This window comes from Channa argus, chromosome 19 (assembly GCF_033026475.1).
Source record: "Channa argus isolate prfri chromosome 19, Channa argus male v1.0, whole genome shotgun sequence".
Classification (NCBI taxonomy): Eukaryota; Metazoa; Chordata; class Actinopteri; order Anabantiformes; family Channidae; genus Channa; species Channa argus.
This window is the reverse complement of record NC_090215.1, coordinates 3718792-3745198: the sequence shown is the minus strand read 5'-3', so window position 1 is coordinate 3745198 and position 26407 is coordinate 3718792. Positions and strand designations below refer to the sequence as shown.

Below are 26407 nucleotides of genomic sequence, written 5' to 3'. Positions count from 1 at the left end.
GTTTTTGTCCCCACTGTTGGCACAGATTGGGAAGCTCGTGTCGACAGCCACGGCAGAGTTTTCTATGTTGACCATGTCAGCCGGACAACAACCTGGCAGAGACCAAGCCACAGTGGCAAGTGTAACCACAGCATTCCCCGTTCAGGATCCACCCAGCAGATGGAGCAACTCAACAGAAGGTCAGGGTGGGGGTAGAGAGAAACGGAGAGTGTCACAATCTTAAGGCACTCACCTAATATTCACCCAGTACTGTCAACCAAATTATAATAGCACTGAGGAGCATTAACATCCTGAAGTTATAGCAATGTATAGCAATATGTCATATTCTAACATGAAGCTGTAAAATGGGAGTTATATGGAGAGCCACTAATTTAGAGTAGTAACTTTCCTATATAGACAGACAAACTCACATGTTCTGATATGTTTCTTATAAAACAGAATCATTTTATAACAATAACTTGGAAAATATGTCTAATTTGTATTGTGAATATTGTGAATTATAATGTGAATAAGATCCCATTTGTGGTTAACAAAATGAACTATGGTGTTATGGCGGCCACAACAAGCTGCTGTAACATTTATATTTATTATTTTTTAAATGTTTTTATTTATGTTAATTTTTTATGCTGTACTATCTCTGGTTTTAAAATGCTTACTGGTAAAACTTGCAGGGTTCAGTTTTTCAGTGTTAGACATTTCTTTTAAATCATATAATACCAACATATATAATTATGAAATACCAAAATGCCTTAACTGTATCAGTGAACATGTATATATACTGATTTTGGTTGTAGTTATCCTGAGCTGAAAAGTGTTAAAAATTGTTTGAGAAAATCTCAGCAATGTACACTGGTCCTGTAGAGGAGTTACACTGACATCTGGTGACTAGAAGTGGATTTTAAACTGAAATACATTTTTTGTGATGCAAATCAGAAAATAAGCATATGAAAAATATGGAATACATTAACATTACCACCCAAGCTTAAAATAATCAATTATCAAGTAGCACTAAAGAGGCGTTGATAACAATGGAAATGGTTGTTGTGAAAAGTTCAAATACCCGTTGAAAATCCAGTAATATATAAGAAGCCATTCAAATGTTTCATCCTTTATACTTCTATAATAGGTTGATATGTTTTTATGCAGGTACCAAAACATCCAGAGGACCATGGCAACAGAGGAGGAAGGTCGCAGTCAGAGGTTGGAGCGCAGCAGCAATACAGAAACCGATTCTGATTCCTCTTCAACAGGTACGGCACTCACACCTTGAACTCACATCACCTGTAGCTTTCACGCCATCTGATGTGCGGGCGTAAGAGTTTTGGACTCCATGCCCATTTGTTTAGATTATTAGTTCAAGCTGTAAATACTGGCCCTGCTTTCTTATCCATGCTTGTTTTTCTGCGAGCAGGTCCTTCCTCTCCTGTAAATCACCAAAAGCTGAGCAATCTCCTCCAATCACCTGCTGTTAAGTTCATCACACACCCAGAATTTTTCACTGTGTTGCACAGTAACTATGTAAGTACAACATACACACACATAGATTACGTTAAAGTTGAAAAATACATTTGATTATATTCTTTAATTATCTATATACCGTATCCTCTGTTCACATGTACTTTAAAAGAAACACACTGTTGGACATAGTCTTCCTCTGTGACCATTACACAACATAACATTCCTTTTTACTCCATGTATTTGTTGGGTATTTTTAAAGATTTTCAGTTTAAAATGCAACAATTTAACTTTGACAACTGCAAAGCTACATGCAGGCTAGATTAATAGTAGACATACAAAAGTAAAACAATAAGAAAAACAAATAAAAAAACAATAAAATAGACAGTGGAAGCAGCCATTGTCCTGTATGTTGTTATGGGTTGGTAAAAAAACAAATACAGTAGCAATTAACATTGTATCCAATTAGTGTTTATTATTATCTTTTAGAAGTAAAATTGTTCATGTTTCTGCAGGCAGCCTACCGGATGTTCACCAGCAGCAGCTGTGTGAAACACATGATCCTAAAGGTGCGTCGTGATGCCCGAAACATTGAACGCTACCAACACAACCGAGACCTGGTGGTTTTCCTCAACAAGTTTGCAGACACCCAGCTGGAGCTGCCGAGGGGCTGGGAGATCAAGACCGACCCCCAGGGCAAGGTCTTTCACTTTCCACATTTAGAGGGACATGAATGGGTCTAGGGCGTAAATGTAGATAACTCACAGTCAGCAGCAGTGTCTCACACTTTGAAACAGCAACTAACCAAAATGAACCGATACTCCTGTTCAGCTGTATGAAGATGAAACTTGTTGAATGGTGCAATAATCTTTTGAAAACCAACATTAAGTTCTAACTCTAATCAAATGATGTCCTCCTAATTCATATATCTTTTGTCTCCCAGTCTTTCTTTGTAGACCACAACAGTCGAGCAACAACCTTTATTGACCCTCGGATGCCACTGCAGAATGGCCGCCTGCCCGGCCACCTCGCTCACAGACAGCACCTTCAGAGACTACGCAGTTACAGCGCAGGAGAGGTACTCAAACCGTGTATTTTTACTCACTACTTTAAGATCCCCTCTCCTCTCTAGTATTTCTTAGAATATCAAAGGGTTGTTTTTTTTTAAATGCTGAATCAGCATCTTTACTAATTCTGCCGCTTTTAACAGGGATTAGAAATATCAGTACTCCTACATGCTTTATTCCATGTTTGTATTTTTTATGTAGGCTACAGATCAGGGTTATACTGCAAATCTTCAGTCTCCAAGTAATCCAGCGATAGTTGTGGACAGTAAACATCCATGGTTGCATTGCAGATAACCCACACAGCTTTGAGCATGTTGTTAAGTGTCAGACTTAATCCTGGGGTTAAGAACAGCAGCTGTCTCAGTGAGTAATGGCTTCTGTTGGTGCTTGTTCTCAGGCTTCAGACGTGTCTAGGAGTAGAGGAGCGTCTCTGATGGCAAGGCCTGGAAACAGCCTGGTAGCCGCCATACGAAGTCAGCATCACGCTGACTCGCAACAACTGACTGCTCCATGTAGGCACAGTGACAACAACTCATTATTACTCAATATTTACTGTAGACAGTATATGGATTGAATTTTTAACTGTTACTATTTTTTTCTGAAGACCTTTCAGAAACAGGCTTTTTCTGCTTCCCTTTTTCACCAGCTTACAATGACAAGATAGTGGCCTTCCTTCGACAACCGAACATATTTGACATGTTGCAAGAGCGACAGCCCAGCTTGAGCAGAAACCACGCACTGAGGTGTCTTTCTTTTCTACATGACTGATCCAAACATACAATCATCCTTCGTTTTATACTTGCTGTCCATGTGTAGGTAATGTATAGAAAATGTGCTTAATTACTTAGTGGATCAGTGTTTAATTTGGTATGGGTGGTAATTCTAATGAGGCTTTATACAGCGGCATGGTACAACATGCAAATTCCTCTTGGTGGCCTAAAGAAAAGAGTAAAAATAAGTAGAAGAAACAATTATTTGTAGCTGAGTAAAATAGCAAAGAAACATACAAGTTAGTGACTTGTATGTTGTAAGCCAAACCAAAACAGAAATGCTGAACTTAGTGGCACTTTTTGGTCCCCAGTGCTTGCTTCCTTTAAAAACACATGTGTCTTAAGCTAATGTGATGCTTCAACAATCCAATTTAGACAACCACTGTGAGTGCTTAATTCTCTACATCGCATGCACTGCAATAGAAATGACTTTACTAAATATACTTTGTACGTTGTGTCATATTATTGATCGCTTTAATATTTGCAGTCAGGTTCATTTCAAGAACTTCCTTTCGTAAGAGTCTTTCAAAAGTTTCTACTATATTATTGGACTCATGCTGTGAGTCATTCTAACACAATCATATTGGATGAATGTTTGCACATTCTAATCTGCTGGTAAGGGGAAGTGGGGATGTTTGATAGGAACCGTAACTGATGTTAACTGATAAAGTTTACATAGATACAGTTTTCTTGGTGACAGAGCTCAACAGGTCTCAAACAATAGGTTTCAGTGCCAAACCCAGATATTTGCCTGTATGAACAATTGATAATATTGAACCATTTTTCCTTTTTTTCCCTGTTCCCTCAGAGAGAAGATCCACTACATCCGGACAGAAGGTACCCAGGGGGTGGAGAAGTTGTCATGTGATGCAGATTTGGTCATCCTGTTAAGGTTAGCACCACGCGGATTTCAATACTAAAACTAGTATAGATATAGGCTTGTATTTTTTACTCAACAGCGTTGCTTTGAGACACTTTTGCTATCAGCAGATAAACCAATCAGCCGTAAGATTAACATGACCTGGTGGTTTTAATATAAATATGAGATTAACGCTTCACATTTTTGCGAAATAAAAACCTGTCACTCCACTTCACCTCTCTTTCTCCTCCAGTGACATTACAGAATGTCAGACTGATGTAGTTATTCTGGGAGTGACAGAGACAGAGCAGAAATGTGTCCAGTAACAGGAGGACAGGAACATTAAAACTGTGTCCATTGGAACCAGGACAGCCTCAGGTTACCTGATTTTTACAGCGCCACATAGACAATCACTTTACCAATGCCATGCGCACAGGAAGTAGAATTATTCATAGTTAACTAAACACTATTTTAAAAATAAGTTTTAAATAATTGCTATCATTACTAACACATGCAGAGAAAAAGTAAACAAAGTTAACTGCATAATGACTTTGCAATATAAAAATCATTTTTAACACTTTGTTTAAGTTCTATCGACTCTGGATAAACGGAAGGGGGGGGGGGGTCGTACCAGTCACTGCTGGTATTGAGTTTGTGTGCTTCTACATCTCTGCACACAGTGTATCACATTTTGCTGTGTATGGGCCTGTGTGGCTGCAGACTGTTCAGTGAGTATGCTGACCTTTCTGCTCCATGACATTATTAAGACCACCAGTGCTAATGCTGTGGCATCAGTGCATGAACCCAAAAACCTCGACACGATAAAAATGTCAGCTATCTATGTTGATATTTGTTGCTGGTTTTAAATCACAAGCTATGTAGACATGTGACATCATGGTATAATGATGAGTAACACTTATACACTACGTTTCAGGTATGTCATGTCTCTGCTTTTCTATCTTCCGTTGGTGTAGTTTATTTGAAGAGGAGATCATGTCCTATGTTCCACCGCACCCTATCCATACTGGCTTCAGCTTCTCTCCCCGCTGTTCGCCCGCCTCCTCGCCACAGAACTCTCCTGGTAGGTCCAGCCAGCCAAAAGCAGATGTCTGTCAAGTGCTATAGTAGTGCAGAGTACAAGGTGAATAGTCTCAACAGGGAGGAAGTGGAACCCGAAGGAAGCAGTTTGTAAGGCTCAGCCAATACTTAGAAACAGGGCGATTGTAAGGCGTGTATGGTATCACAGCCTATTTATTCATAGGAGTATATCAACAAGAAGATGCTAGATGTGCAAAGGCAGTCACTCAGCAGGGCCAATGGATGAGGTGGAAAAAGAAGATATTTACAGGGATACGTGTAAGCAGCATGATTAGGTCCACAATCTGAGTGGATAGATGGACAAAGACCCAGCCCGTCCTTTGTGTTCAGATGAAGCTTCACTTTGACATGTTCTATCAGGCTGTAGAAGAAGCCCTGCCTAGGGGCAGTACATCCTGAGAAAAAACCCAGTGTGTAGCAGCAGCCATTGAGGTAAACTCACTGGAAGCAAAAGGATTTTTTTTTTTATTTGTTTTTTACATTTTTTGCAAACTATTGTTCACTTTTTGTTTCTTTTACTGTTTGTTGTTTTAAACTGTTTTGTATATTAGGCCAGTTTGCATTAGTGTTCTTTCTGCAAACCTTTGAAAACATTAGATGTCCAATTATATTTTAGATAACTATGTTTAATTTTAACCTCTCATTTCACTTCCTCCTTGTTTTTTGCTGTGTGTGTGTGTGTGTGTGTGTGTGTGTGTGTGTGTGTGTGTGTGTGTGTGTGTGTGTTTCTAGGCTTGCAAAGGGCCAGGGCTCCTGCCCCTTATCGCAGAGACTTTGAAGCCAAGCTAAGAAACTTTTACAGGAAATTAGAGGCCAAGGGCTATGGCCAAGGACCAGGCAAGATCAAGTAAGACTGGCTACATATTCCATATATAAGATGATATATAAGATTCCATATATATATATATGACCTGTGGCTGTTTTAGATTGTTAATCAGGAGAGAACATTTGCTGGAAGGAACCTTCAATCAGGTGATGGCGTGCTCCCGCAAAGAGCTGCAGAGGAACAAACTTTATGTCACCTTCGTTGGGGAGGAGGGGTGAGACACATACATGTTCACACCTGTTCTATATTTAATGCAGTATGTAGTGTGGTAGTCTCACAAGGTTTGGAAGTGTAATATTTACTGATTGTTAAATTGCTAGCATTCTTGTTTTTTTTTTTTTTGGACATTTGGTAATGTTTGCAGTTAAATACAGAAACACACACACACACACAAGAACTATTACACTATTACAAAAATATGTACTAATACTCACTGGGAAAAAAATCTGGTAATTAGGTATTTTCAACAGTTTCAAGGTAGCAGTTCAATGGAAACAGTTCAATGGATGGGTTTTTGATAGATATGGGGTAGATTAACTCAAAAATGACTGAGAGCTTTTGAGGAGATTAACCTCAATTATTAACCTTTTTTAGTAGAAAAAACCCTGTGTGCTTATTTTAAAACTAAGTTTTCTTACATTGTGGGGCAACAAACAGCACGAGGAAGCTACTATCTGTCATTACATACTGTATTTTGTGAGTTTGGTTGGAGGTAGATAAATAGATCAGAACTGATTTTTCAAAAAATATACCATAAACCAAATATGTAAAAATATTGACTCAGTCTCGCTTCTTATCTCTTCAGGTTAGATTACAGTGGTCCATCCAGAGAGTTCTTCTTCCTCTTGTCTCAAGAGTTGTTTAATCCGTACTATGGTTTGTTTGAATACTCGGCCAACGACACTTACACCGTTCAGATCAGCCCCATGTCTGCATTTGTTGAGAACCATCTGGAATGGTAAGATGCTCAAGTCAATCAGTCTTTATATATCTAAATATATTAAAAATTGGTAAATCTTTGTATTAGAGAGCAGTTTGTTGAAATGTTAGTTGATGAAAATCTTCATAATTATAAATTTGGTGCTAAGAGCTGTTGGAATTGAAAAGGTTAACTCTTTCCAACACTTAAACTACAGGCCATTTTGACCTTAAAAGAGTAGTGTTTTGTTGCTACGCTTCCTCATCTCAATTCTGGTCCTGAAGTATACTATTGTAGTATGTATACACTGTTGATGGAGAACAAAATCTACACTTTTCATCCAGTGTAAAAACACATCCGGAAGTTAACCTGAAACTGTCTCAGGTTATCTTCTGCCATGGCTTAGAAATATATTGTGGTAGTCACATATAGGTCGAATAGGGTATTAGGGTCTGTGCTCTCCTGATAACAGGTTTGTAAATGTGTTATGGTTTGTAGATCCAAGAAGAAGATTGGAGAATGATTTGTAGGCTATTACTACAACCAAAGTGTCCCAGAATAAATTAAATCAATCTGGTGTGAGGACAATGTATTAAAGGGTTCATTAGAAGAGTGTATGGTTTAATAGAAAATACCTACAGTAGTAGCTACCTGCACTTAATATTTAAAAAAAAATAATGTGATGTCAAAGGAAGCTTTGTTTTACAGTAAATTTAACAAAAAGGATATATGTTTGTATGAAAATGTAATGAAATGTTACTTTAATCACATTTCATTTTAATTGTTTATGTAACAAAGTCAATGAATCTATTTACTGATTTTCCCATATGTGTGCATATGTGCGTGGTGTGTGTCCAGGTTTCGTTTCAGCGGTCGTATCCTAGGTCTGGCTTTGATTCACCAATATCTGCTGGATGCTTTCTTCACCAGACCTTTCTACAAGGCCCTTCTCAGACAGTCAGTAAACACATACACGTTTATAATGTTTGTGATTTGTCAGTTTAGGTAGACAAAAATAGAAGAATATTTATTTGAATGGACAAGAATTTAATCTAGTAAAATTATAATTGGAAAGATCAACAGCTATGTTAGAAAGGCAAGAAGTTACAGTAACACAGATTTGCAAGGTGCATGTTAGTAAGAATTAGTTAACTTTTAGAAATTTGACTTTTAACCTCTGGTGCAACTTTGGATGACTTTGGTAGCTATGGTGATAGAATTTGTTCCCAATTACAACACCTACACATTTTGCATTTATCAGAGCCTCTAACCGATGTTCCTCCACAATGATAGTCCAAGCTGGTGTAATATAGGGACATTCACCCATTTACAGAAACAAAGTAATTTGTTTTGTTTAAATTTGACCTTTATTTGTATAGGGACCTTTGCTGAGAGGTCAGTCTTTTTTATATATTTTTGGGACCTTTTCTTACAGTTACTCATGTTAATAATTTGTTTCTTGCCATCCACCCATGTGTCCCAACTTAACAACAGTTTAGGCATCTGGATTGTGTGTTTTTTAAATCTGTCTGAACATCCTCTTCACCAGAGTTATTTCAAATGGTGTAAATTAATGCTGGCCTAGTTAACAGATACTGCTAGTCTATTAACTATGTGCTAATTATAAAGTTTTGTGGCTTGTATTAGTAACCTCTGTCATCACACAGGGCGACCGACCTGTCTGATCTGGAGTATTTGGATGAGGAGTTCCACCAGTCTCTGCAGTGGATGAAAGACAATGACATCACTGATATCCTAGACCTCACCTTCACAGTCAATGAGGAGGTCTTCGGCCAGGTCAGCTTTTGAGCGTGTCCCTCTATGTTCAGTATTATCATTGTATGTATTTTTGTTGGTTTAAGGGTAGTAGCAGTAGTATGACCATACACAATATCTCCACAGTTCAGTGTAGACAGTATGGTTAAGTGTATAATATTTTGTAGTATCTTATGATAACATAATAATAATAAAGTAATTGCTCTTTTGAAGTTGGATTTGTGGCATACAAGATTTTATCTTTGGCATAAACATTTGCATAGCAATGCAAAATAAACAGTATTTATGTAGTAAAGTAAAAGAACACCAAGCATTTTGCAGGTTACTTGTTAACCAGACTTACTGTGCTGTTAGGTGACAGAGCGTGAGCTAAAGTCGGGCGGCTCCAACCTGCAGGTGACTGAAAAAAACAAGAAGGATTATATAGAGCGAATGGCCAAGTGGAGAGTGGAGAGAGGAGTGGTGCAGCAGACCGAGGCACTGGTCAGAGGTTTTTATGAGGTAAAATATATTGCACACGACCTTTTCAGCATTCAGGTGGTAAAAACTACCACAGAATTATTTAAATGTCAAGAGAAAATAAGTACTAATTGGTAACCAACTTTATACGTCATTCCATGATACAACACTAAGCTCACAGGCCTACCACCTAAAGCTGTAGGGAGTGATATGTTAAACTAAACCCTACAAAGACAGATCCTAAGTTAAAATCCATTACATCACTACATCAACTTGCTTCAAAATATGAAGTAATTTAGCTCATTTTTACAATTCCCATAGATGTGAATACTTTCCCATCCCCATCCCCAGCCGTGCAGTGCCGGCCCCAAGCCCGGTAGAAGTTGGGGAGGGTTGCGTCAGGAAGGGCATCCGGCGTAAAAACTGTGCCAAATCAACATGCAACCCTGAATTCACGGGATAAAGCTGAAAGGACAAAAAAATAAAATAAAATAGATGTGAATACTTGTTGTTGTTGTGATTTTTATTTATTTAATCTTTTTTTTTAACTGTACATTTTTTATCCCCATCCCAGGTGGTAGACTCCAGGCTGGTGTCTGTGTTCGATGCACGGGAGCTGGAGCTGGTTATTGCAGGGACAGTGGAGATCGACCTCTCTGACTGGAGAAGCAGCACTGAGTACAGAGGAGGTGTGTACTACTACACCAAAATACCTTACAAACCCCTTTTACTCCTGGTACGATCACATGTTCACATGAAGAAAGCAGGTTGTTATTGAAGATCAGATGCTCATACAGTTGATTGAATGCAGCTTAGCTCAGATTGCGTTTATCTCAGCAAAATGTGAATGAGGTCTGTGTGGTCTGGACACAATATTAGTTAAGATTTTCTCAAATATAAATATTTGCTTGTGATTAGGTTACCATGATGGTCATATAGTGATGCGGTGGTTCTGGGCTGCTGTGGAGCGCTTCAACAATGAGCAGCGTCTTCGCCTTCTACAGTTTGTCACTGGGACATCCAGTGTTCCCTATGAAGGCTTTGCTGCTCTGCGGGGATCCAATGGCCTCCGGCGCTTTTGCATCGAAAAGTGGGGCAAAGTCACATCACTACCCAGGTATCTAAGACTGTTAACTGTAAACTCATGTTCACGTTCTCTCAAAAACCTTTATTTTAAAAAAAGTCACTTCAATCTTCAAGATGTTAGGCAGGTTACAGCACAGCACTTTGAAAAGCTGACACATGTTCTGTGTTATTGGAGTCCACATGGAGTAAAGCTATAAGGAATGAGGGGGTAACATTTTCCTAGGGTTAAAGGATTAGTCGGATCATACCCAGGATTGTATCTATCTCTCTTATTTTCATGTTAATGCACAGGATGAATTACTTTGACTCAATCCCACATATATAGCAGATTTTCGCCTATGATAGTGGAGTCAATAAAAATATGGTTCTTTGTGACAAGAGCTGTTGTTGCTGATGTTGTACCAGATTTTAACTACCCGTCCTACAGTACATCTATTACACCCTTTTTTGTGTTACATAATTAATAAGAACTAGAGAGAGACGTTGACATACTAAAGGCCATCTGATATTCATTCATTCATTTAATTATTTACATACATACATACATACATACACACATACAGCAGGAAGGGCATCCGGCATAAAACACATGCCGAATCAACGTCTGAAACATGTTCTGCTGGGGCGACCCCTGAAGTTTTTTGATCAGCAATATTTATATTTTTAAATATAGAAAAAATACAGTTACACATTGTCTTTCCTAACTGATATCATCTTTATTAGTAAAAATATTCCATCATATATATTCCATCATACAGTATATGCCCTCACCATAAACAGCTGGTTAGAAGAGGAACATCCTACAGGGCTTTGATTGAGGTCCCCAGTGAGACATATAGGAGAAACTATTTGCATGCAAAACATGCTTTTAGTACTAATTTGACCTTTACGTGGATTTTATCAAACAAAAGTGTAAAGTGTTGCATGAAAAATAATGCAGTGTTTTCCATGGAAATGTTTTTAGGCATGACGGCAAGATACTTTGTACAAATTTGTATTTGTTTGGCTGCTAGAAATAGCAAAGTTTTTGCTGAAACTTAAAATATAGATAAAGATAGAAAATTACTTTCTTACTAGAAAAGACTTTGTAGAAAGTAAAGTATAATTTGGTGACATATTGTAAAGACTTTCCTTAGCATAAGAACCAGTGACCTTGCAGCTAGTCACAAGCATGAAAGTCAAAAATGTACTGAGAGATTATCAAAACACTTTAGGTTTTATTTGTTTTGTCCGTGAAGAAAACCACAGTAACACCTACAACTGACTTCAACAAAAACTAAAACCTACAGAACAGAACATACTGCATGTTAATAAATCAAGAATGAAATGTGAACATTTTTGTTTGTGCACAAAGCAATACTCCCTGTACTGTACATAGCAATTTAATCCAGTAATATGGACTGAGCACTTTAGACTGCAGATGTGGCATTGAGATTGTTCCTATGACTCAAAAGCACAAGGTGGCCGGTGAAACAATAAAAATGTCACCCACCTTACAAAATGTACCAGGATATTATAGTTACCTATATACTGTACTTCATATTTTGGTACTGGCACTTGAAACTTTTAATAAATGCTCCATCCTTACCCATCGCACTGTAATAGACCAGCTTATCAGACATGATTCAACCTTCGGACGAACAAGGACTGGTTTACCAAAGACCCAGGCCAGATTGTTGTCAATTACCATTATTTAAGTTAAGTTGACTGGCCACCAGCTTTAGTTTCACAGATGAAAGTGGTATCAATCTTTTCATCTAGTATCTTCACCTGTCTCTCATTCTCCTCTGTCTCTCTCCGTTATTCTCAGGGCTCATACCTGTTTTAACCGCCTGGACCTGCCTCCATACCCTTCATACACCATGCTGTATGAGAAACTCCTTATAGCTGTGGAGGAAACCAGCACATTTGGCCTGGAGTGAGCCCGACAGGGCAGAGAAATCCACTCTGCATCTATCTCTGTAAAAATGGCTTGGCCATAATGTGAAGGGGGTGTAATATGTCATAAAGATATGTGGATTGCATATGCAAAGGTTTTGGTCACATGGATAGATGTATGTCACATTTAGGGTAATACATGGTAAAGTCTCTCACATTGATCTTTATGACAGCACCCAGGACACAGCAGTACTAGTTATTTTTGTATTGATCATTGGGACATTTTATATTAATCTTTAAGACTGAAGAATATGACACATTACAGTTTTAAAAAAATATACTAGCAGCAGCAAATAAAGAGCATTGTAAAGAAAGACAAAAAGCATTGGTAACACAACAGCACAAAAAAATATAACTTTACAAGTAATGTAAGACATTTTGACAGCCAAATACTGAGAACTTGTCTGAATTTATCTCTCAATGACCTGAAAACATTATAATAAATAATAATGACTAAGCCTTATCATACTGTAAAAACAAGTATATCAAATAGAATCTGAAAAAAATACAAAAGAAATACTGACAGGAGAAGTATCATGATAAGCGGGTTTGAGATACCCAGTTTAAATAAAAAACCCTAACCCAAAAACTGGTGGTGAATTTATAGTCTTCAAACGTGAATTCGAAGGATGTGTGCAGAGTCCTGCACACAGATTCTCAGGTGGTTGCTGATCTTACCCGTTTATATAAATGTGACTTTAAAGAAGTGGTTAAAAATATGATGCTAATTACAGTACAAAACATATTAATAAAATGCATGAAAAGACTAGGAGCCCAGATGCAAAGGAACAATCATGTCAGATCCAACGAGGATCCTTATGTATTTTATCTGGACTGTCGCTCATAAATAGAATCCAGCCTGAGGATCTGAGACTGGGATTAGACTGTGATGTAGCTCACCAGACCAGACCAGTTAATAAAAGCCTTAGGGATGATTCGTACAGCCTTATAATCAAATTAAATCTAAAACTACCAATGAAAAAATACATTATGTAGAACATTGTCTGTTTGATGTAGTTAACGCATTAGCTGCAGCATTTGACAGCAAACAAAATATGCAGTATGACAGAATAGGAGATGAAAGAATAAGTTAGTTTCTCTAGACCATTTGATAAAATCCTCCCATCAAAAAAGAATCCTTTACTTTCCAGGGAGATTATAAACTAAACTTAGGCTATCAGAAAGTGTTGAAGATAAATAATTGACAAAATAATTGATTTAGATATACAGCAAGAATTGCTGAGGACTCGGGTAAGATGCCAAAAATGATCTACCAGAAAAACAGAACCTTGGGCAAAGAAGGGATCCATCAATGCCAATAACACTTAAGTCATCCATTAATATTCTTGTTCAATTAATGGCTGTTCTGCCTCAGTATTGAGCAGAAACATGAGATAAGCTGAATGCACTTCAGAAAGTTTAAACAGAAGATGTGGTTTGGGACACTGAGACTAGGGAAAGACTAGCATGTATATCAGATTTTCTAATAAGCAGTTTTCCTTCAGACTGACTCAGAAAACAGTAGCTTGAAAACAAATCCATGTAATACAGTTTAGTAAACCATTAAAAATAAGTCAAATAGGTAGATATTGATGCCAACTATGGTAGTACAAGAATACTCTTAGGTTTAAATCCTTAAGAAGTATTGGCATCATCCAGGAAGGTCTACATCCAGACTTAAACCCAAGCATAAACTCTTCTGTTCTCCTGAATGGACAGCAGTGTTACTCACAAACAACTCTTATCAGTATGTCCAAGCTTTCATGAGCAGAGACAAAATGTCACCCTTTCTGACAAAGTAGCGGTCAGTTTCAACATAAAGGCTTCTGGGATTCCTTCTGTGGAGACTGAAGTTGATCATACCAATGAAGAAAACAGCATAGTTCCTGATTCCTTGACAGGCTGACTAAAGCAGACTTTCTGTGTTTCCTGTTGGCCACGGTGGTGCTTCACCTGTCATCATTCCTGGTCCAAGTCTTCCACTCGTGACCTTCTCTTTTTCTGTGAATTATCACCATGGTGTTGCTGTGTGAACAGAGCAAGGTACTCCGGTATCTGAACCTTTACTGTCACAAACAACATGACTGATGCAAAGCAGCATGTGAGTCTCCCAAGGGCTTCATTGGATCGGCTTCCTGAATCAATCCAGCCTTCTGCTCTAAACTCGGGACATGCAGAGGGGGCCATTGGACAAACCAGTGTAATATATGCAATAGTTGAGACCTTTCCTTCAGTCTGCCATGGTCTTTAAGAAGGTGACTCACTGCAGTGTTCCCCTCAGCAGTCCAAGCATTTGTCCACATCTCTAGTCCAATAATAAAACTGTGTCTCAGTTACTTACTGCCTCATATGTGGCCTAAGTGGTTGTGGGGTTTTGTGGTTAGTACTTAAAGCTCATGTACTTTAAGAAAAGTTTGAAGTTGAGATGTTAGCATTGATTATCCTGAAATCAGTTTGCATGCTCTTCTACTGTTCATGTGGGTTTCATGTCACAATCCAATCAGACTGTGATACCTCATTTACACATATAGCTGACAGTTATCTAATATCAAAAAAGCCAAATATAACTAAACTCCAATGATTTTTTTATTTATTCTTTTCATTTTTTGTATAAAGCATCTTGTGTCTCCAGAGTGAACTGCTGTGAGAACTCTGATAAATGTTCTCAAGTGATCTTACTTCAGTCAGTGTCTGTTGGTTCTAAAATTTAAAAAATGACAATGAAAAGGATCTGGGGGTGTGGGGCTACACAGAAGTGAGCTGACCAGCCTTCTGGAATCATGCTCATCATCAATCTAAGGCTGACGGCTCCAGGCCTAGTATATCATGCAAATCTCCAAATGAACCACCAGTGGTAAAGTTTGAAGGAAAAAAGAAAGACAAGGAAGAAGGAATATGGCAAAAAAAAAAAAAAAAAAAAAAAAAGTGTATCCAATCCTGTTCACTTATAGTCCAATCACGCAAGCTGTCAACGTGATAGTCGGTGACGAGTGTTAGCTCGCTGAAGTGTGTTATTAGAGTTATTACTTTCCTGGACTAGTTGTTTGGAGAGAATAGATTAACACCCACTAGCTGCAAGGTGTAGCTAATGGAACCAAAGGACAAAAAAACAATGTTAGCTAATATCTAAACCATTTATTGCAAAAATGTAAATGGAGATAATGGAGTACAGTTTATAAATCTTTAAGATTGTAAATTTGATTTCACAAAAGTAAAACAAGATACCTCAATTTTTAAAATGTTTTACCAATATTGACTAAATAACATAAATTGAAGAGCATAATTGGACTTCCCATTTATTATAAATTGTATGAAAACTACTTTTAAATATATATTTATCCATGTATGCAAACAAATAAAATATAATTCAAAAGATATATAATTTACATTTGTAAGACTGTATGTTGTTGCCTGATGCAATAGATTTACCAATTTCTAAAGTTTTAACCAGAGAACTAATTTCCTAAGTTGTAAGGCTGCAACAAAATTTTATAGATCACTAGTTTGAAACCAGTGATTAGTTCTCAAGAAACTTAAAGGGGACAGATTTATGATAAACTGGTGCAACCCAGTCATGTGTGTCACCAAACAGCTTCAAAGTATCTACCTTAGCATCTAGTACAGGAAAACCAAGGTAGACGCTGAGGGTAAAAATGAAAATATTATCTAGTATCCTTGGACTTGTATCTATATTAGATGGTCATACCTTACAATTTTTGTATAATTGCAACAGTGCTGCTACAGGAAGCAGTGTGCCCTGAATGTAGCAGTACAGAAAGTAAAGGTGTTGGGTTGGTGGTTGGAGGCAAATCAAATGTTCATGCAAAAGACCAGAGTTTAAATCCACTCACAGAACCACACTTAATATTTGCCTGTATATATGCTGATCTTAACCACATTCTAGGTTCCATTCTAGGCACATTCCAGACTTTGCCTAAACTTGGCATTGGATAATTGGGGGCTAAAATGCCAATCATTTTACTGATGACATTCTTGAGACTGGAGACCTGTATGGCTTGCTTCCTTGTGATCCATACAATACAGTACATGCTGGAATAGGCTCCACTACCCCCGTACTCTAACTCTTAGAGCTAAGCAAGTATTAGATGCTATGATTTTTGTCCCCCATGCAATGTGATACTGCTTGCTAGCTACAGAAATGGTCCAAATGAGGAAATGGGGCACTATAAAACGACAGATACACAATGTTTTTTCTGTGTAATTATTGCACAAGTTGAGACCATCACACATGAAGCAAATTTAAGAATTAATCTGACAAGAATCCTATAATTACTCTTGTAATAAATGCTCTGTACTGGCAGTCATATAATTAGTACTGCAGTCATCCTTGGCGGTGGCGAAGCCTTATCCACGCATTTCTACAACCAAGAGAATAAGGCTGTGATTATGTTGCATTCTCTGTCTTTTTTTCTACAATCTTTTGTACTGTTGTTTATACTGTATTGTAAGTATAAGTACATGGAGGTCCTGGAGCTTCCCTTGAATGTTTTGTTTTTCTGCAGTTTTTTGATGATGTTTTATGAAGCATCACTCACTTTGCCTTCACTTTTGAAGCCTTTGTGTTTTAACGTGCGTCTTTTCTATTATGTATGGAGCTCGCTGGGTGGTTGTGACTTAGTGCAGGAAATGTGCCACCGTAGTGTCGGTTTTGGTTTTCAGTCAGCTGACAGCATTTCTGTTTTTCTGTTCACATCTCTGTTGGCATAGTGAAATTGTAGATGTTTCCTATTTTCCTTTCATGTCTCATATGGCATGGCATTTCAGGGCCACGTATATCCAGTAAGTACTTTGTGATTGAAGAAAACTAATAGAATACAAATAGGAGATTTTGGAATTTGCTGAAAATGTAAAGAAGTCTAGTTTAGACCTCGAGCACTAATATTTATTCCAGAAAAAAAAAATGGCTTAGGACACTTCCATAACAATGATATGTGTCATTAATAGAAGCTATTAGAGAATTATTTACGTATGCTTTTGGAGAAATAAAGAAAAATGAAATGTCTATAGAAAGTTAAGGTGGTGGCAAACTGTAGCGGATGTTTAATGTTTGTATTTTTTCATGCTATTTATGTTTTCATTTTTTAAAGGGAACTTTATAAAGGAGCGTATGTGAATAACAGGATGAATAATGTCAAATGACACTGAAGCATGCAGATCTTTTTGTTATGTTCTGACTGTGTAAAATACACAAACTGTATGTACATATTGAAAAGTACAGCTCTGTTTTGTCTGAGAGCGGGTTACTAAATACTCAGGCTGTGCTTTTGCTCCACCATACCATACAACTGTTGAATGAATCTCAATAAAAATGTCACTTTATTATTTTGCTGCTGTTGTGTGGATATATTGGACATAGAAAAAAAAACATAGAACTTTAAAAAGACAATCAAATTAATTCTCACGGTTGGTTCTTGAAGGAATGTTGTAATAAACCATTGTCTTTTTTGGTATTATTCTTTCAGAATAAAATGTGAGTACAGCTGCCTTTGATTTGACTTGTTTGATTTGAGTCCATGTTGGATCATCTGCACCTGATGGTAGATGACTAACAGGTACAAATGTCTGATGAGGACCTATCCTAATGGCATGATCGTCCACTGTCCTCTCCATCAGCTTGTTTCTATCTGTTCAGATGAACTACTAGTAAGAGATTCTGCATCTCTGCTGTCCTCAGGTCCTCCTGTTTTTTAATGTATGGAATCACATCGCTCCTGATCCAGACAGTTCAGCTCAGGGGAGAACCTCGCCTTAAAGCCTTATAAGGTCGGTCTGTCTGAAAATGGAACAGTTATCACTGCAAAGTCTTCCTGTGATGTTTTGCTGCAGTGATGGATAAATCATAAAGTAGTACTGTTGGGAATCAATCTTCTAAAAATTACTTAGAACTGTTTTGTACTTTGTGTAACAAACACTTGTTCAGTTTGTTAGAAGCTCATCTTTTAAACCAGTGTGATCAATGGAAAGCCTGGAACAGCAGAATGATTTGACTGATTTATAAAAATTACTTTGTCTGCGTTTGAGTTCTGTTGGATTGATGATTCCATTTTTCCTATAATGTGATCCATCAGTGGTCAGGCCTTTGACAAGTTTTGATCTAAACCTCTGAAGTTTAGCTGTACGTTATCCGTGCAGGATAGATTTCCATGGTGATCACCAGACTATTTAAAAGTAAGTCATCTTTATGGTTGTGGAAAACCGATCCTAAAATCAAACTTTATCTAACTGACTGACTCCTCCCAACATCCTCTGATGTTCAGAGGATCTTATGACTTCCCTGCACAGATCCTGTTTTCAATTTGAAAAAAGATTAGAATTTAACTGTGTTCTGTGTTTGTGGTGATGTCTGTAATGTCAAGATTCATGCAGCTGTACAATAAGCCAAATAACGGCTGTTTTTTTCCACATATAATAAATGATTTTATTCTGTTAAATCTAATTTTCTTTAGGAACACCATTAAATTTGTGTGTACATGAATTAATATCTGCAAGAAAATGAGGCCAAAAGAAAAGGTAGGGGACAAAGGAAGTGGAAGAGATAGGAAAACATTAAAATCTTAGAAGATACTGTATGTGGCACATAACAACATACTGTGAATACTGCACTGTATCTCCTCTAAATGCAGGCTTTCAGTCCTGTTGTTAAACAGTGGCACAGCAGATCCTATAACTCATTAAACAAATAATAGTTTCTCATACCTGGAATAAAAACAGGAGGGGAAATAGATCTTTTTTTAAAATCTGATTTTCACCTTTGTTGCACTGAGATGAGTGAGCGCAGGCCAAATGTCTCCACTCATCAATATACCTGTACAGGCAAAACAGCACAACATCAAAGTACGGCCCAGTCGAAAAACAATCAAGACTTGAAGTTGCTTATTTTCTGACAACAAGCTGAGGGTCTTACTCCTCAAAACTTAGTGCGTTAGTCCAGGACAGGAGCTCATCCACCTCCCACTCCAGCATTTCATCATTGCCTCTCTTTTCAGTGGTGTTCATCACTTCCTGGGCTGAGTTCCCCATCTGGGTGACCGTGTGTCGATGCACTGGATGAGTCTGCAGACGACCCCAGCTATACCTGTATGTGAGGGAGAGAGGAAGACGATTACCTCTTTTCCACACATCACAAAGGTCAATTTGTATTTCAAAAACCAAGATAGAACCAAGCAGATTAAAAGCAATAAAGATTAAAAAGTTTTTATGTCAATTTACAGGCTAACAGCTACAAAGATGTTCTGGCGAGGTTGGAATGGTAACACTGTTTCTTTAATTGATTGACCTGTTTATTTAAGTGTTTTGCACCTTAGTTTGCAGAACATATGGGCTCATAGACAGAATGATGTCAGACAACTCACATCTGCTTCAGCCATTCGATTTTCCTCCTTTTCCTCCACCTGACTACATCCTGCTGCCGTTGCAACTTGGAATAATGAAAGTCCATTTTTTTGTTTGCACCAATCTCCATTGGCTCACCCACAGGACCCACCTATGAGATGCCATAGAAGAAGAAATGCAGACTTTAGAACATCTCATGATGATTTTATTTCAGGAGTGTTACACCCATTTCAGAAAACATTGATCCTTGACATGGTGGTTTATAATTAGTTTTCTCTTAATATGGACTATTTAGATACATGGAGCTGGCAAAACAACAGGTAGATGATACTTTACTGAGGTCTCATTTCTGACCCATACTTCACCTTGTTACAGAAGAACCTCCAGCTGTTGTTCTCCATACGCTGGTAGCATCCTGACTGGTCGTCCTTCATGAGAGGGCAGCTGTTGTTGGTCTGCTGGTCCCCAGGCTTCCTAAAGCCTGGCTGGGTGTAATCTTTGGGGCTGCTTGCACACACATCTGCGATGGGCCGGTGGGTGAAGATCTTGTAATAGATGTTGGGGGGAAAGCTAATCTGAAACAAGGGTAAAGAGCTCAGCATGTGTATCTCTTTATCGCTTTATCATAGGCGTCAACATTAACACTGTTATAACTTTGCTTACGCCTCCGAGCCGAAATCTGATGAAGGCTCCAGCAGCAGCATCGAGCAGCTGTGCCTGCCACAGGAAAATATCAGTGTAACATTTGTGTTGTCTGTTTTGTTTTCTTTTTTTGGAGAAGGCCATCATTACCTCTCGAGGGTTGACAGTTTTGAGGATAGACTGTGGGTCCTGTTGGTTGCACTGGGTGATCAGCTCTTTGAAATACTTGAAGACCTCTCTGCACTATAGATTGGGTAGAGAAGACTTTACTCTTACACTTACGACTGTGTACGTTGTGCAAGTAAAAGGTATGTGTATCCAAAGCAGCGACAGTGCTCACCACATATCTTCTCCAAGCCTTTTGAATGATTCTGGACGCTATCTGCTGCACCATCTCCTGCTGGGGCTCCTGGGGACCTTCATCCTGTGAGCTGTAGGTGTGTATACAAAGGAACGATAAAGAGAAGACGGGCAGTCACATCCACTAATACCAAGTTTTATATAAAGAATAATGTGGATGTAAGTTACTTTTTGTCCAACAGTCTACTTCTAACTCTTTTGAGGAACATGTTGCACTTTTTTATTCCAATACATTTTTCATCAGACTGCTATAGCTATTAGCTGTTTACCTATTGTGCATGTAAAAAAGAATCGTTTCCTAAAAGACAAATCCATTGTTACAGGTTTAGTGCATCTGCCCAACAAAACAGTTAACATTTCCTCTATGGACCACTTTCTTCACAAAACATTTCTGATTAACTATGAATCATGGCTGAGCTGCTCAAATTACTATTGAGTCATTCACTACTCATTACCTAATTCTGTGCACTGAACAAAACCTGATATATTACACTGGGTAATCACTATGTAATCCCTCAAGCATTGTTATTTTCCCGTTGGGGAATTCACTAGCTATTCCTTATTATTCTCAAAATATTTTAACCCCCAAGTTTAATATATATTAGCAATAACATCTATAATCTGTAGCATGAATTGATGCAAACATATTGGTGAAAGCTGTTACAATGGAAATGTATTATTGATACAAGAATCACATATTTCTGAAAATCTCGCTGTCCTGCTTGTGAAAAACCCATCACCTTTTTGTCATACTCATGAAGTAACATTACCATTAGTGACTGAGTGACCACTCTGTGGGATGTATTTGCAATTTGAAATCACATAAAACCACAAACAGCTTTAGGCAAACAGAAATTCAGGAAGTATTGCAGTATCATCATAGAAAACTCTGCAGGAACTAAAGATTAATGACTAATTATTAGCCTAAGTAACACAAATAAGTAGTCCTCACTGATTTAGGAATCGTTTAAAGTTAGTGGTTGTTATCTAACCTAATCATTGGGCAACAACGGTTGCTCCCAGTCTGCTCCATAGTGGTTCAGAATCACCTGGTCTGTAGTTACTCATTCACAGTTCATTACTTAATAGATTGTTGTCATGGACGGATAATTGAAATGACCCACCAGCCACAGATCTTCTGTTAAAGAACTCACAAGACAAACTGACCACAAAAGATGCCAAACGACTCTGAAAATTAAATGTTTTTTGAACAACACAGCCGATGACAGAAGAAGAGCATAATAACACCAAATTCCCACTAATAGAATGTATTGATTTATTTTTGTCTTTATCCTGTGAGCTCAGTGTCGCCACAGTGGATCCTTAGTCCGCATGTTGATCTGGCAGTTTTTACGCCCGATGCTCTTCCTGACGCAACCCTCCCTAATTTCTAGCGGTCTTGGACCGGCACTGCACAGCTGGGGAGGGGAAGGGGCTGTTAGGGGTTCAGTGTCTTGCCCTGAGACGCTTCGAGATGTGGCCGTGAAGAGCGGGGCACGAACCTCCGACACTATGGTCGGTAGACGGCCACTCTACCACCTGAGCCACTGCTGCACCTCCCACTAACAGAATTAAAATGAACAAAATCAGGCAGAAAAAGTTCAAAATAGCCTCATAGTCTAACATGATAACACTTTGACCAGTTAATGATAATAGCCATTAATTTTCGCTGTATGATCTGATGTTTCTGGAAGGTCGCTGTCAGTCATTCACTTTAGTTTAGGAACCTACAGACCGTCCTGCCGCTTTGCACTGATCTCCTGTCTGTTCTGGCACAAGTCAGTGTGTTTATGTCTGAAAATACGAAACAAAACGAAGCAAAATAACGATCGAAAACAAAGCAGCGCCTGTCTAACTTAGGGAAGCAGTTAATGCTCTGTTTAATACAGTGTTTAATACACAATATCAAACCTAATAACTAACCTATTGTTTTATACAGCTATAACTATAAAACTATTCAATGTAAGGACACACAAATACAACAAGACAAAAATAAATGAGCTTAGTTACCTCATTTGGTTCCGCGTTCAATAATGTGATAAACTTTAGTAACTAGTTTATCTAACTTTATGGTAACAGCAGCCGTGCAATCACTAGGTTACCTGGCAACGCAGACGCAGGAAACATGGATGTCACAATAAAAACCTTTGACAGTGGCTCTCAAGGTACGTAGATTTAAAAATGCAAAGAGTAATAATTTAGTTATTTTTTATTTATTATTTAATGAAATTTAAGATCAAGCTTTTTAAGGGAGCCTCGCAATTCAGACGAGTAAACCTGGAACAACTAGAAAATGTACGCTTTTATTTTGAAGGCAGAAATATTTATATGAGAGAAAACTTTGTCTCTCAAAGGACAATGCGAGCCAAGTGAAGGTATAAGACAATCATCAGGCATAAAGCATCAAATTCAGACATCAAAAAGTGCTGAAACAAGATAAGAATGTGTTCACTCTCTAATTGTTTGTGGAGTAGTTGTGTGGGGTCATCAGTGTCAAGCTGCTGTGTGATCTTTGCATTTTCCACCAAATAACTGAAAAGGTGCAAAAAAACTTTAATAAAAAGTAGAAAGCAGCATCGCCAAAATACTTTGAAAACTCCAAAGTACTTAAGTTTAAGTTACCTGTATAGTTTGTGACACTGTGACACTGCGTCTTTTTTATGCTCACGTTTGTATTTTTACTGCATCTCAACCTGTCAAGCACATTTCACCCAGTACCTACAGGTCTGCTGGTATATACTGGATGTGATTTTAGGTTTGAACAAATTCAATTACATTTGTCACCTGGCCACAAATTGTCTGGCCAGATTTGGCAGATGTCAGTCTCTTTGAACACTACACGAGTTCCCCTGATACGAGCCATGTACATGTTAAACAATAAGGTTCCAGTTATGAAGCACTTCATTAAACAATTCATGAAGTAGTGTCTGAAAACAAACACACACCTGCCTTGTGTTGTTTTACAAACCAAGGGAAACAAGAAAATACATTTTGCTTGATGGCCTTTAGATGGAGCTCTTTAACTAGCAACCCCAGCTTATCTGTGCCTTTTCACCACACACACACACACACACACACACTCACACACACACACACACACACACACCAGGAACACTGTATATCTGTAATGAGTAATCTTCTTCTTTTTCCACCTCCTTACTCCAGTTTGACAGTGAGGCCCTCTGTTCCTAATCCACCTTCTCATTTAGTCTGTTGGTGTGTGAGCAGCTGAGCAGTTTCCAGGTGTGAATGAATGTGTCAGGATCTTTCTAAAAAAGACCTCAATAAATCTAAATATTATAAACCTGTTCTTCTCTGCACATCACAATCCTTCCATAATATTGTCCTGACCACGACTATGATGACATCTTGTTTTTCATGTTTTCCATGTTTGTTGGTTTTTCATTATACATGTTACAAGGCACAGTCTAAACTGGTGAAGTAGTTCATTTAGAAGATATGAAAAAATCTAACCATGTTCCTCCTAAAACCAAGGACACAAGCAAGGTGCTATACAAATGGAACTGATAGCTACAAAAACTGCCTGGATCAGGCTCTGGGGGTTTCTGTAAGTTCTTTACAACTTCTTTCACACAAAATCTTTATTTGTCACATCGTTTCTAAAACCTGCCACTGAAGGGGCAAAAACACACAGCAGGTCTGCAAACCTATAAACCTAACAACTTACTGTTCAGTCTCATAAAAAACACCTGCAAAAGACTACACACAATTCTACATAATACTACGTACAACTGTCTACATAAGATGCAAAATTTTAAACTAAAGTAACTTCCTCTCCATTTCCCACACACACCCAGTCAGAATGCTACACTTCCTCACCAGTGTCTCTCATCCATTTCTGATGGGTGCAAACATTAGTTGATTAATTGCTCACTTACAAGTCAGAGCTTTAGCAGGCGAAAAAAGGCCACAGATGAGCTCTCCTGTTTCAGAGGACAATTGAGGTTAAAGGTGAAGCAAGAGCTAGATATCAATGAATAAAAGTAAGAGGAGGAGGAGACAGAGGAAGGAGAGTTGTCCCAGATTTGATTGGGGGACAGAACATTATTGGCCCCTGTGCCATTGTGAGTGTCTGTGGACTGTGTTCAGGGAATATTACAATTTGCGCAGCCATTAGCCAGTACGGTGTTCTCGATCACCATGACAACCACTGTCCAAACAACATCACACTTCTCATTTCATACAGGGCAGTGGTGGCCTAAATGTTGGGGATGTGAGTATGTGATCATAGTGTTGTTCAGTTCCCCGGTCTGGCAGGAATGTCTTTTGTACTACATTTCACATGTTTGTCTTTTTGTGATTGACAAATGTTCCATTTGTATTTGATTTTCTAAAGAGAAAACCATTTATTTCATGAATGTTTGTCTTCTGTTGGGTATGTAAATTGTCATATGTAGATCACAAGTGTTTCAAACACTGCATTTAGGAAAAAAGTATAAATGTCACACACACATGCATAGAACTTTCTGCAAACCATATGTGCAGTAAATAAAGCCACACAAATGCAGTAACAAAGTTCTAATATGCATGTGTGTGTCATTGATGCAAAAGAATCTGCAGCATAACCCTTTTTCCGAGTTTCCCTTATTGTCTGTAGTTTTACCTTTAGGAAAGCAGAGAGCTGCTCTCTAAAAATGCCATACTTGTGATTTCAGCAAGCTGCAACCTTTGTACAAGGCTATGCAACATTCAGGACTAATCCATACCCTTAACAGTGCTCCCTTCTCAGGAACCCAATATATCTGTGGCTCTAAAATCTTTCAACGATTTCAGGACGACCTACAGGGTATGGAAACTTGACGTTTATGCACAGCTGTGTAACTCAGCCACAAAGGAAATGTTCTTGCTCCTTGCCGAGCATCTCTGGGACATAGAAGTTCAGGAGGGTTGTGTTGCGATGTCCTCCAATGAGCCCCCCCACCCCCCAGTTCATTTCAGGGGGGGTTCTTTTAATGTTTAGTTTCAGCCCATAGGGCTACAGCCTCCACAATGTCTCTTCATGCATGTTTTGAAATGTTTTTATCGGCCACAGATGGATCTGTTTGGGGAATGAGCGTGCAAACATGCATTTCTCTGATCGGCTGCTGCTCCTCTCTGGCCACCACCCCTGCATGGGACCTAGTGTTTCCCTGCCACATATACACATTTGTGTGTAGTCAGGGTTTGGTTTGAACCCCGTCGTTATTGGGTTTAAAGCAATCACTTGAACAGTATAAAAACCAAGTTGTCTACCCTCAGTGACGGAGGGTAGACAACAGAGGAAGAATGGGAGAATGTCTCAGGAATGGAGGACTAGGAGGAAGAGGAGTATAATAGTGCAAGAACAAGAGGAGTCATTAGTCAAAAGTCAAACAAACAATCATAGATTATGGTTTGGTCTTTTTTACAGTGGCCAAAGGTCTTTTAGGAAACTTATTATTTTAGTATAGAGTATAAAAACCTATAACCCTGTAAAATGACCCATTAGTAGAAGTGAAGTGACACAGTTTTTGTTTTTTTTTAAATATTAGTAAATGAATTGCAATGAATACATTATTTATGTTTGTTGGTTTTCTACTATACATAAAAAACAGGTCCTCGTGAAAATAAAAATATGCAAAATATACATGGGTAAAGATTTCTAGGTGCTTTGTTATGAGGGCTTGTGTAGCGTGTAATGACTTTAGTGTTTATGGATTAGCTGGTTTTGTGTGACATTGTTTTCAGTTTTGAGTGAATCGTAAGATTTTTGTCAGACACCTGAAGGCTTTTGTGAATGTAAGTTTAAGATTTAGGTTT

General features: G+C 38.2%; 2 protein-coding genes across 8 annotated transcripts in view; one reads left to right on the top strand and one right to left on the bottom strand.

The window, feature by feature from the left end:
• LOC137104821 (E3 ubiquitin-protein ligase HECW1) overlaps positions 1–17756 on the top strand; it is a 57965-nt gene extending 40209 nt beyond the window's left edge. For 5 of the 6 annotated variants that reach the window (XM_067486564.1, XM_067486562.1, XM_067486561.1 and 2 more), the window contains 18 exons: positions 26–179; positions 1147–1250; positions 1409–1518; positions 1971–2156; positions 2399–2533; positions 2920–3034; positions 3169–3265; positions 4101–4184; positions 5126–5232; positions 5982–6096; positions 6176–6289; positions 6881–7033; positions 7853–7951; positions 8662–8791; positions 9125–9271; positions 9804–9918; positions 10148–10346; positions 12126–17756. In XM_067486564.1, the coding sequence (XP_067342665.1) occupies positions 26–179; positions 1147–1250; positions 1409–1518; positions 1971–2156; positions 2399–2533; positions 2920–3034; positions 3169–3265; positions 4101–4184; positions 5126–5232; positions 5982–6096; positions 6176–6289; positions 6881–7033; positions 7853–7951; positions 8662–8791; positions 9125–9271; positions 9804–9918; positions 10148–10346; positions 12126–12237 (2276 nt within the window). In that variant the 3' untranslated portion in view covers positions 12238–17756. The remainder of the gene's footprint in view (positions 1–25; positions 180–1146; positions 1251–1408; positions 1519–1970; positions 2157–2398; positions 2534–2919; positions 3035–3168; positions 3266–4100; positions 4185–5125; positions 5233–5981; positions 6097–6175; positions 6290–6880; positions 7034–7852; positions 7952–8661; positions 8792–9124; positions 9272–9803; positions 9919–10147; positions 10347–12125) is intronic. The other variant, XM_067486563.1, reaches the window with a different exon arrangement.
• A 138-nt stretch (positions 17757–17894) lies between these two features.
• c19h11orf65 (chromosome 19 C11orf65 homolog) lies at positions 17895–22705 on the bottom strand. Of its 2 annotated transcripts, XM_067486569.1 has the most exons (8): positions 22619–22705; positions 20589–20679; positions 20399–20491; positions 20270–20323; positions 19972–20181; positions 19627–19757; positions 19179–19349; positions 17895–19079 (listed from the first exon to the last, which is right to left on the bottom strand). In XM_067486569.1, the coding sequence occupies exons 1-8, from the start codon at positions 22621–22623 to the stop codon at positions 18965–18967; spliced, it is 870 nt and encodes a 289-aa protein (XP_067342670.1). In that variant the 5' UTR covers positions 22624–22705; the 3' UTR covers positions 17895–18964. The 2 variants fall into 2 exon arrangements, with proteins under 2 accessions (XP_067342670.1, XP_067342671.1); XM_067486570.1 differs by lacking the exon at positions 20270–20323.
• Between the last annotated feature and the right edge of the window lie 3702 nt (positions 22706–26407).